This window comes from Monopterus albus, unplaced genomic scaffold, assembly GCF_001952655.1.
Source record: "Monopterus albus unplaced genomic scaffold, M_albus_1.0 scaffold6.1, whole genome shotgun sequence".
Lineage (NCBI taxonomy): Eukaryota > Metazoa > Chordata > Actinopteri > Synbranchiformes > Synbranchidae > Monopterus > Monopterus albus.
Window position 1 is genome coordinate 6,723,685 of NW_018127886.1, and position 11,646 is coordinate 6,735,330.

At 41.9% G+C, this 11,646-nt stretch overlaps 1 protein-coding gene and 1 pseudogene across 1 annotated transcript; one reads left to right on the plus strand and one right to left on the minus strand.

Moving 5' to 3' along the window:
• Positions 1–1,134: 1,134 nt before the first annotated feature.
• Positions 1,135–9,079, minus strand: actr5 (actin related protein 5). Its single transcript, XM_020614491.1, has 9 exons — positions 8,510–9,079; positions 8,035–8,273; positions 7,200–7,369; positions 6,761–6,978; positions 5,910–6,074; positions 5,299–5,403; positions 4,928–5,067; positions 4,538–4,670; positions 1,135–2,668 (listed from the first exon to the last, which is right to left on the minus strand). The coding sequence occupies exons 1-9, from the start codon at positions 8,885–8,887 to the stop codon at positions 2,336–2,338; spliced, it is 1,881 nt and encodes a 626-aa protein (XP_020470147.1). The 5' UTR covers positions 8,888–9,079; the 3' UTR covers positions 1,135–2,335.
• A 1,230-nt stretch (positions 9,080–10,309) lies between these two features.
• LOC109971191 (vesicular inhibitory amino acid transporter-like) overlaps positions 10,310–11,646 on the plus strand; it is a 6,952-nt pseudogene continuing 5,615 nt past the window's right edge.

Genomic DNA, 11,646 nt, shown 5'->3' on the forward strand with positions numbered 1-11,646 from the left:
GGCCGAAATGAGCTTTCTCCGCAGGGCGGCCGGGCGCACCCTTAGAGATAGGGTGAGGAGCTCGGTCACCCGGGAGGAGCTCAGAGTAGAACCCCTGCTCCTACAGATCGAGAGGAGCCAGCTGAGGTGGCTCGGGCATCTGTTTCGGATGCCTCCTGGGCGCCTTCCTAGGGAGTCTGGGCATCTTTGCTTAGACTGCTGCCCCTGCGACCCGGTCCCGGATAAGCAAAGGAAAATGGATAGATGGATGGATGGATGAAAAGAGCAGGGGCCCTGGTTAAGTTACGACAGAGATGGAGCCGGACACCGCTCCCTTCTATCTAACTAATGAATCTCCGCTAAATAGTCTGCATAGCCCATCTCATTCCAGCTTATAGGCAGAAGCTTAAAGCTGGGAATCCTGTGGTCAAAACAGTGAAGAGATGCACTGAGCAGGCAAAGTCAGAGCTACAGGCCTGCTCTGACTGCAAAACTGGAGTGTATTTGAGGCTGCGTCTACACACCTGGGTGAACTCCCTGACACAGTGACATCATACATCAGCTTTTGTGAAGATGTGTGGGTGCCCACCAAGTCCTTCTGCACATACAACAACAAGCCCTGGTTCACAATAAAACTCAAGCAGATTCATTGTGCCAGGGAGGCGGCCTACAGAAGTGGGGACAGGATCTTGTACAGATCAGGAACACAGGAGCTACACTGTGGAAGTGAACTGGCAGATGACCTGAATGTGTTTTATTGTAGGTTTGAGAAGCAGAACTCCCCCTCACCCTCCTTCAGACCCAGCAGCTGCTCCCCCCATGATCACTTCCCTTACCCCCAGCCCCACAACCCTGAAGATCTGGGAAAAGGATGTGCGTGGCCTTTTTATAAAAACAAAAGATCAGAAGGACACCAGGCCCAGATGGTGTCTGCTGGCCACCCATCTTCACATGTATCCTCAACAGATCACTGGAGCTGTGTGAAGTCCCCTCCTGCTTCACACCGTCCACCATCATCCCGGTTCCCAAGAAACCCTGCATCCAGCCTGCACCCCAGCCTGCCCTCAGTGGAGGACCTGTACACCTCACACAAAAGGAGGGCAGAGAAGAGTTCTGCAGATTTTTATTTTCCTAATGCACATTCCTTTATCTGGTTTGCACATTTTCTTTGCTTTTTTGTTCTCTGTCTTGTTTACTTGTCTACTCATTTCCTTATGGAAGAAGAAAATTATACATGCACACTGACAGCCACTGTACCAGAGTCAAACTCCTCATGTGTCCAACACACCTGGCCAATAAAGCTGATTTGAGATATCACTGCAGGAAATCAATGCAGAATGACTACATCTTGTGTTCATCTCTGCCATCTAGTGGTGCAACACTATACTGTAGCACCTAAGTGTAGAAGCTGCATTTAAAGGGTCAGTTCACCCAAATCAATAAAAACATGTTCTCAGCTACTATTAATCTGAATTTTCTCTGTTTTATACATAAACTAAAAATCTGGTCCCAAATGAAAGAATCTTGAGGGTACGGACTGACGGTCAGACAAAGCAAGCAATGTGAAGACATCTACAGCTCTGATAATCAGTAATGTGTATGAACTAAACTAAACTTTATAGGTTACACAATTAATTCATCTAAATTATAATCAACCAATTTGATAACTGGAAATGGAAAATATTGTCAGTAGCTTTAATCCTGTGGAATTTAAACAGTTATGAAGAATGAAAACAGATAAAACATGGACAAATAAAGCCAATCCAGCAATTACCTTTAGTTGTATCCATAGATACAACTAAAGGTAATTGAGAAATGGTTTTGTTGTGTGATTTAATTGAACTCACCCTTTATCTGATTTAAAAGTGAGGTGTAGTGAGAAAGAAAAAAGAGAGGACCAAAGAAGGAAGTGATTAAAATGCAACGCTGGATGTTTGTTCATCTGTATCCAGCAGCATCCGACAGCTGCCAGACATTCTTCTCGACCAGTTATTCTATCAAAAGCAAACATCTGCTTCCATCTGTGAAAATATATTTTTACAAACACAAAAATTCTATTTACATAATACAAAAAATATTCCCAATAGACATTCCACTGTTAAAGTTGATAAGTATAAAGTTCTCTTTTCAGTCTTTCTGAATCAAAGAGCACAGTCTTCTTTACCTCTGACTGAGTGCTACAAGTTCACAATTGTCTGGAGGTTCCTGAAAGGCACGCTGGGAAATGTTAGAGATCACAGAGTGACGTAGAGAACCAGTCAGGTTAAACAGAATGAAAGTGGCAAAAAAAACCTTCATTGCAAAATAACGTCTGGAGTTCACTGAACATCAAACTTATGATGTTTAAGAGCTCAGTTTAAAAGGTAACCACAGGAACATCAGCTGCAACAGTGGAGCAGGAGGGAGTCAGGGCAGACGTAACCATGGTAACAGGAGGAGGAGCTCCTGTTGATGCTAGCGTAGTGAGCAAGGGCTCGGTGGGCCGAGCAGGAACTGCTTTGGCAATCTTCATAGGAATGAAGATGTTGGAGGCACAGTGCTCACTCAGATACTCGCCTCCTTTCTCCTCGTAGTCCTGCCTGCTGATCCATCCCTCTGCTGCTCCTCCCACTCCTCCAGGTGGATGCTCCAAGGCCCAGTCCCTTGCCCCATACCAGGCGTCAAGGGCCGGCTGCAATGCCATAGTCACCTGGGAAGGAGTCATATATATATAAAAAACATTTAAACATTCCCTTCTCACCGCTCTACAGGTGGTATGTGCCTAGAAACTAGTGGTTAGACTGCTGCACTTTTACACAGTAGACCAGTGTTCAAATCCTGGCCAACCTCCAGGATTTCCTTAGGAAAGACCTTGTGACCCTTCTTTTGATATGAGAGTGGCACAAGCAAAGACAGTCATGGTGGCTCAGATGTCACCCAGATTAACAAGGTCCACATGTTGATTCTGAATATGCCTGAATAGGTTAGTCAATGTGGATAATTCAGATTACTGTATAGTTTAAGTTACATGTAAACAAACCAAAATCAAATGACAGTTCAGATCAGTTTCAGTTTTAGCCAAATGGTTGAAGTGACTATATTAAAACTGCATTAACTAAATTCTCCCTCTAATTTTTGACCATTAAGGGCGAAGTGAGAGTCAAAACAAACTCAAACAGTATCCCCTCCTCTTGTTCCTCTGCTTTTATTTGCCCGTCTCTGAAACTACATCATATATGGTCACGACAGCCGGAGACAGATGTGGCAGTCAGGTAGCACAGCAGTAATAAAAGGCTCCCAAACTAATGTATATGGAATATAGAGCCCATAGATCCCGTGGTTTTCAGTGACAATGCAGTGACACAATGTCAAATAAAAAGTTTTACATTTTAATAATATGCATACATATGTCTTATGTTGTTTGCAGTGGATGTATCTGCAGTAACACAAGCAAATTATACAGAGGAATGTTTTTTCCCAGTAATATTGACGCAGTACTAAAGTTCCGGCCACTATCATGTAGCATTCAGTGTCACATACTTGACACACATAACCATGAATTTTATGTGAACCAAGACAAAGTACATGTTAGGCTTTGACAGTTAGAGAAACTCCTCACTTTTCTAGTTATGTTGATGGCATAAATTTTAACTTCTCACTGAAATGCTACATGGACTGCAGTGTTATGTTCAACATAAATTGGACCAAAACTGAGCAAATATTTGCTAAATTGCTTCATTTGCTAATCCGGGAAAATGTGCTGGTTTCTGCTAATTGGATCACAAAACACTAACTTTGTAGTCCGTTGGAATGACTCCAAATTACACTCCGAATAATTCAACACACAGGTACAAAATGGAAACACTAAAATTAGCTTACTAATGATGCCAACATATACATGTTAGCCAGCTCCAATAGTTAGGTGTCTAGCAGGAAGAAAGCTACATCTGCATCAAATTTTATTCCTTTAGATGTTTTTAATGCTCTCCATCTCCGATATGCCAAACTGATGTTAGCCCCGGTTTCGCCTCGCTCTTTGTTGCACTATTTCTGTGCTACAGAACGACGCCTCTTGGGTCTGACAGGTCTGCTCCCATCCTGGGTTGTACCTGCACAGGGAGCCTTCATGGTCCGTCTTTAAAATGAGCTGTACTGATTTGAAAAATGCATCTTTTAACCTCGGATAAGCGAGGGTATGAAAGAAGTGTGCTGTGGATTTTAATAACAACAGTGGCTACAGAGAGGCAGAAATAAACACAAGGCCTGAAGATAGCAGAGTACGGTGGGGGTGGGGTTGGTACAGCAGGGGGAAAACACCTCTAGACAATTTTTTTACTTGGTTTATCCAAATTTGTGCAAAATCTTGGTTAATGCATCTTTAATTGTGTGCTATGAATTAATAATACTGCGAAAAGAAGCAGTTTGTGGCCAAAATCTCAACTACATACAATCAAATACGAACCTTTTTCAAAGAATTTCAATAAATTCAACATCTGTTAGTCAATGTTGAGGTGGTATAGTTTGACACTTCAGGAGTGTATAATGGCACGGAGCTTTTAAAACTCATATAAGACTGTACCTTGAAATGTGACTGGAAAGGCCTCATAGCCAGAAGTTCTCGCTCTACTCGCTCCTTCATCCCAGAGTACTGCATGTTCCCTCCTGTCAGAAACACATTTCTCACCAGCACCTCCTGCTGCTCTGGAGTGTACCTGCATGTGATAAAGAAGAAATAAACACTTTAATAGATGAAAGTACACATCATTTGCTAACGCTTATAAATATGAGAAAATTATGTGTAAAATGCAAAAATTCTGTATTTGTGTGATAATATCAAATAGGTAAAGAGAGAATTTGTATAATTCATGTACCTGCTAATATGATTTCATTAGTGTTTGGTTATGTGTACATACTGTATGTGTGAGCATACACCTTTGTCTTTTCTGTGTGTATTTGACTGCATCATTACCTGGCCAGGACATATTGCAGTGTCTCCATCAGTCCCATCTGATCCTCTCCAGTCAGCGAGGGCTGGAACAGGATCTCTGGGCACCGCAGACGCTCTGTTCCTACAAACAGCTGGTGGTACTCCGCCATGTTGAACATAGGCTGGAGATGAGATCAAAATTATTCATCACTGATGTGTGAGAAGTGTTGACAAATGTCAAATGTTTCAACTTATGAGTAAAGTTAGCTAGCTTCATTATTGTTCTGGCACAGAAAAAATTATGCAGGACTCACTCGACCTGCCACATATTAAACTAACAGAAAATGGCCTTCGCAGCATTAATGAGGACTTTAATATCAGTCTGGGAAGATCCAGTGTCTCTGTGCCATTACCTGAACAACATTAGCAGTTTTTTCTGGCAGAGTGTCCTCAGGGAAGTCAGGATCCATTAGTGCCACTCCATCTCCCTCGTCTATCGGCTGCTCCAGCTCAGGAACCTAGCAGAGAAGGACAGAACAGCCTCAGGCTTCATGCTGTCTGCAGGATGTGGACTGCAGCAGCAAGGACGGATCATGTAGCACCTCGCAGCACATTAACAAAACATGTAGACCTAATTATTTACTGGATCACTTGAATCTGACTTCAGCTGAGCCGTTCCTTATTTGGTCAGCTGCTGACATAAGTTTGTGGGTAATATAGTGTTGTTTGACCACACATAGAAACACTGCTCATATAAACACTCAGATTATATATATATATATATATGTATACACACACACACACACACACCTTTGTATAACCTAATATAAATCACTCAAAGAGCAGATTTGAGCTGAAAAATATCTGCTTTTTGCTTTAACTGCCATGCACCATAGTAATCGTTTAACTTACCTCTTAACTATCAAAATGTTTTCTAGACACAGAGCCTCAAAATGTGGACACGGCACTCGCAAATTAACAAGTCGAGTCCAACTAACCATTGATTTGGTTGAGTCACACCCACCTCTGTCTTGCCCTCTGCCCCGTCACTGTGCAGCAGTTTCTGTCTTCCCTGCTCCACAGCCAACTGCAATTTGTTGATGTAGGACTGCAGCTCCTCAGCTGAGTCCATGTTAAACTCCACCAGGCTCTTATGAAATTGATCCAGCAAGCCGTCCTCCAGCAGCTCCTGAACAAAGCAAGTTTATTTATATAGCACATTTTCCTACACAAAGGCAATTTAAAGTGCTTAACACAATGCTCACAAATATATAAAACATTACAATAAGTACATAGATACAAAAATAGAATGCAATTAGATTTAAACTAATGCAAATTAAAAGCAACAATTACATGACAGTACAAAGTAGCAACATGCAAATGTAGATACCTAGTACTTTTAGAGTCACTGTGGGACACTGTGGATTTTCCCTGTTCTCATTAAACTTTGTACCACTTTACTTCAGTCTTCCCAAGACTAATCTCTGAGTACTTTAACACTAGAGGCAGGTGTACTTTTTTCCGCACCTCTGAAGCACCAGTGTCTACACAGTCAGCAAAACAGTCCCAGAAACACTTAAGATAGCTGTGGCAAAGTGTGGATTCTCAGTCTTCTCAGTATTCTTTGTACCCACTGTGCAGCAGACACCAGCTGTATTTTAAAATCAATCCAAAGATCAAATATAAAAACAAGGTATAGCTAAAGCTACTTATTATTTTGTAAGCTTTTTAGTAACTGTGCATCTACATTTCATTGAAGAACAATGTCTTTTTATAGGTTTCTTCATAATCTTGAGTCTTACAAATGTAAAATTCCACTTAAAAAAACCTGAAGGTCATCAACCTAAACTATAAATGATAAAACAGGTTCCTTGCCTGTACTGCCATAAGTCTGTCCAGCCTCTCTTGGTCCTGCAGCAGCTTCTCCTCTCGGCGTCGAGCATTGATCTCCTGAAGCCGTCGAAGCTGCTGAGCTCGTCTCTCCTGCCTCTCCTCCACACTCACACAGCCACCTGGCAACTTTCCTGAGAAGGGAAGTTGCATACGGTGAACCTCCCGTTCATAAAACTCTGGGCTGCGCCACTTTTCCAGCTCTGTGGAAAACACAACATGGAGGAAATTGAATTGAACCTCCACCAGTCACAAGGAGCAAATTCACGTTTGCATGCAGTTAATTAATGTTGCTCAAGATGAATTTCTGACTATTCAATAACTAAACGGTTATTTGCTGTTGCAACTTGGAGCTGTAAACCTGCCATGGTACGTGTATTTATATATAAAGTATGTACTGTATGTTTGCACTGACATAGTGTACCTTCATGATAATCCACAGCAGTGTAACTGTGTTCATGCAGCAGTTCTTCCATGCGACTGAGTGTGATGGCAGCAAGGTGACCTGGGTATTTCAGCTGAAGGAGGCGCTGCAGGTAGGACGCTGCCTGACTCCCAGCCACATTAACACGCTTACAGTTCAACGCATCCAATCTCAAATCAAAACCATATCAAAATTAAAGAAAATTGTGCACAGCATGTGTATAATTGCACTAATGGAAGTCAAACACAATGCACAATCATTCAGACATATCACAGTAGGAAACCCACAGGTGTAAATAATAAAATTAATGTTGGCTGAATTCCATTTAGCTACTTCAGTTTCAGGGTCCCGGTATTGTTCACGTGGATTCACTTTCACAGCTCACTGGGACACATGTAGGAGATATGCGCTGTTGCCACTCCGCCAGCCAACTAGGTACTCAAAGAGTGAAATAACACTACTGAGCAACACTAGCTCACTAAAACTGATTTATTTCACCTAGGTGTTTCAACACAGGACATTCAACAGGGTGATTTAAAGAATGTTCTGATTCTGAATGTGTAAAAAAACAAAAAACAAAAAAAAAAACAGCCTACTCTGCAAGAAGGTTGGATCAGTTATCCATTGAGAGCTGGACACATGAATGGCCCAGCTTCCAAAGGCCAAGACACTTAAACATAACAGAGCCATTGTTAATGTTATTAGTAACACCTGTGCTTTTTCTACTATAAGTCAAAACCTGATGTAAAAAAGGCTGATCGGGAAAAAAAGACAGATGGTTAGGGCATTAAATTTTACTTTGAAAGGGCAATTGTCTGTTTCTATGAATCCTCACCTGCCGTTGATAACTGGCAGGATGTGTGAACAGTGGTATCCTGAGGACAGAACAATGCCAGTGTGTGGTGGCTGGATGTTCCTGAGAGTGTTATTGTGGTAGAAACTGTACAAGCTGTCCACGCCATAGGAGACATATGGGACACGGTAGCACTCAAACAGCAACTCTGACATCATCTGCCGACAGTGCAGTGGGTTACAGGGTGCCTCTGTGAGCACGATGGGGTGATCCACACTGCCCTGCAAGAGCATGGAAGAGTAATGTTGATTGGTCATCTGACATTACATATAAAACAGAAATGGCAGACATTAAGATAATGTCACGTTTTTTGGCGTCTTAATTCTCGTGAAGTCAAAGAGACGACATGGATAAACATTTTCTGGGGGGTATAATTTTTGTCAAAACAATGGCGGACTTGAGTCAGTTCTGTTCTCTTCAAAGGTGCTTTATATTGACAGTCTCCTCCAGCACTCACCTCTGAGGCGATGCCCAGGTGTGTAAACACATAGTCAAAGATGAGCTCCTGGATCTCGAAGTTGACTACCACGTTTCGGTCGAACTGGCTCTTCAGCAGCCATCGCAGTGGCTCCAGATTCGGGATGTCGTTACCGATCTGCGTCTCGCTGCGGGCAGCCCCTCTGCTGCGTGCCGCCACCGACCTGAAGAGCAGCCGCGGAGAATGAAGTTCTGCAGCCGCCCACCCGGCCCGTGTCTGAAAGGAGCCGTTGTCTATCACTATTGGAACCGGTGTAGAGGTCAGACATTGGGCAGGGAGTTCAAAAATCGGATCGGGAGAGGTTTTACAGTCCTGGAAAGAGAAAATCTGACAGACCGGTTGTTCATCGGAAGCCATTTTGAAGGCGTGTCACTACAAAATACAGCCGACTGGAGACTTAGTGTCGACGACTTAAAGTTCCGAACAGTTGTAAGCAACTGTTTTGCGCAGGCATTGAAACTGACCGAATCAGAACAATATCAAAGTTGCACTTGAACAGCACTATGTAAAATCTATATGATATAAACGAGTAAATAAAATATGCAGGCTACATGTTTTAGCAAACACGATTTCTCCACATTTTATGACTTGTCTTTTTAAATTTCAGTTAAACATTCCTGACACTGCAGCTAGGGTTTGTAAATGTATTTTATTGTGCTCCTACACCATATGTAGCCTACAACAAATATGATTTTTGCTAAATATGTCTGCCTTTTACCACCAGTGGCCATAAGGCACTCTGTAAACATACTGTAGCGTCCCGCAGGACACAAGGAAGACAACCTTGAGTGCCGACGAATAGTCGCTTTTTTATTAACTCTACACAACCGGTTACTGTTGGCCGTAACCACGCCAAAACAACAGCTCAACAACAATAATAAAGAAAAACAGCCTGCTAACACTCTCTGTAGCTCAAAATCCCCCACACTTCACTCCCTCCCGCTCTCACACCTCTTAACCCCTGAAGCTCCACACCCATCAAGTAACCATAACAATTTAGAACATAATAACATGCCAAGTGAAGGATCACTACAATACTGTAAATTCCTGTAAAACCACTGGATTATCCTTGGTGGATTATTAGGCAAAAAATTGCTGTAGTTTGTGTGTGTCACATCATGTCACATCTCAAGCACAGTTCACTGCTCATGCACAAAGCTTTAAGTGACTACTGTCCCCTTCTCCTAAAGCAGATCTGGGTCATCTCACCCTCTCAAATACATACAAACACACATGATCATATCCACACTTCCCCGCCCACTCACACATAACCGAGTGTCTGTTCCTCTCAGCAGCAAAGTGATTGTGCCACTGTATGTGTACGGCGCTCGCGGCTCATTGATTCTTGTGCTTGTCACCAGTCAGTGGTGAGGAGACTCAGAGAAGCCAATGGGCTACAAATACGTGGGGACTGCTGCACATGATGCCAAGCAGCCTCCATTTTGTGGAGGAATGAACAAAATTATGTTTTACGTTCTATTTATTTGTTTGTTGGTAGTTCCTATTGTCCATGGTGTGATTTACTAGAGGAGATGTGAGTGGAAAATAAAATGTTACGTACAGGAAAATGCTGCACTTTTAGGCTTTATAAATAATAATGCATTGGTGAGACAATTTCTTTATTCTATTTTTATTAAATTGTTTACCTTTATTTCTGCTCATTTTTACTAATACAGTGTCTTTTATGGACAGGGGGAGTCATATGCTTTTCTCACAGTTACGCAACCTCTTTTTGGAGTACAACCAGCAACCCCTCAACCACAAGCTGACTTAAATCATACTGAGGGTTTTCATCTCCCCCTTAAAATGCTATTTTTGTGGAGGTAGGAAAAGACTAACTACTCAGTGGTAATATGTAGTTTTTGCATAAAGCTCTCAGAGGAGGAACATCTGCCACTGACAATTCTGAATTGCAGAATTCAGAAGTAATTTTCCATTCTGTTGTTGGCTATAAACAGGCAACAAAAAAAAGCTGTGTGTGTGTGTGTGTGTGTGTGTGTGTGTGTGAGTGAGAGAGACACAGAAAGAGAGAGCAAAGAAATGGCAGATGGAAGAAGAGAGCCAGGTTTAACAGTCCTGAATTCTGATATTTAGGGGCCACCTTGCTGACAAAACATCTGAAACCTCCATGACTTTCCTCTACACCCTGTCATGCCTGCACAGACTTAGCCTGTATTTTTTCCTCTGCAGACACATAGCTACACTGTAACCTCCATCTCTTTGTCTTTCTCTCTCACTTCCTCACACACAAAGACACAGGCACCCCCTCCACACACACGCGCGCACACACACACACGCAGTCTGTCACTACCACTCTCTTCAGTCTCTGGCCCTGCAAGCCCAGCAAATCTTTTTGGGACATGCAATGAGTAATGTATTTGTGCACCTGTCACTATTCATGCATTCATTCGTGGGAGTGTGTATGTGAAGGGTATTTCTAAAAATACAAATATTTAAATTTGTATATGTGCTTCATCTTTCATTTGTCCTGTTTAGGTAAAATGATTATAGTGTATTCATCTGCTCAGTTAGGAAAGCAATGTGTGGTCTTGCACATCCTGGCTGATTAGACCTCTGGCCAGGATGAAGTTATTCAGCCTACTGCCCTGAACTAAACTAAACTAAACTAAACTTAAACATTTATTTTGAGTACCTTTTTGGTGACATAACTCAATTACGGCCTAAATGTTTGTACAGTTCATTATTTAGAAGATAAAGAAATGGTGTGACAGCAATATAGTATCTCTGAATTTGGATAAAACCAAATTTATGGTATTTGGGAATTGTAGACTAGATAATGAACCTCAATTGAAAATTGGGGGAGCTAATATAGAACGAGTATATGAAATTAAATTTCTAGGTGTCATAGTTGATGACAAATTCTCCTGGAAATCTCATATCAGATATGTTCAGCACAAAATAGCAAAAAATATATTGATATTGGCAAGGGTTAGATATATGTTGGATGGGAAAGCACTACGCATTTTGTATACTTCATTGATTTTACCATACTTAGAGTATAGCGTTGAAAACTGGGGAAATACATACAAAAGCTCACTTCAACCATTGTATATATTACAAAAAAGAGCGATAAGAATTGTGCATAAGATGGGGTA

Coding starts and splice junctions, on each gene's coding strand:
- actr5 (XM_020614491.1), bottom strand. CDS start 8,887: ATGGCTTCCGATGAACAACCGGTCTGTCAGATTTTCTCTTTCCAGGAC. Junction 6,979..7,199: donor TGCTGTGGATTATCATGAAG/GTACACTATGTC, acceptor TGTTTTCCACAG/AGCTGGAAAAGTGGCGCAGC. Junction 2,669..4,537: donor CTTTCCAGTCACATTTCAAG/GTACAGTCTTAT, acceptor ACTCCTTCCCAG/GTGACTATGGCATTGCAGCC.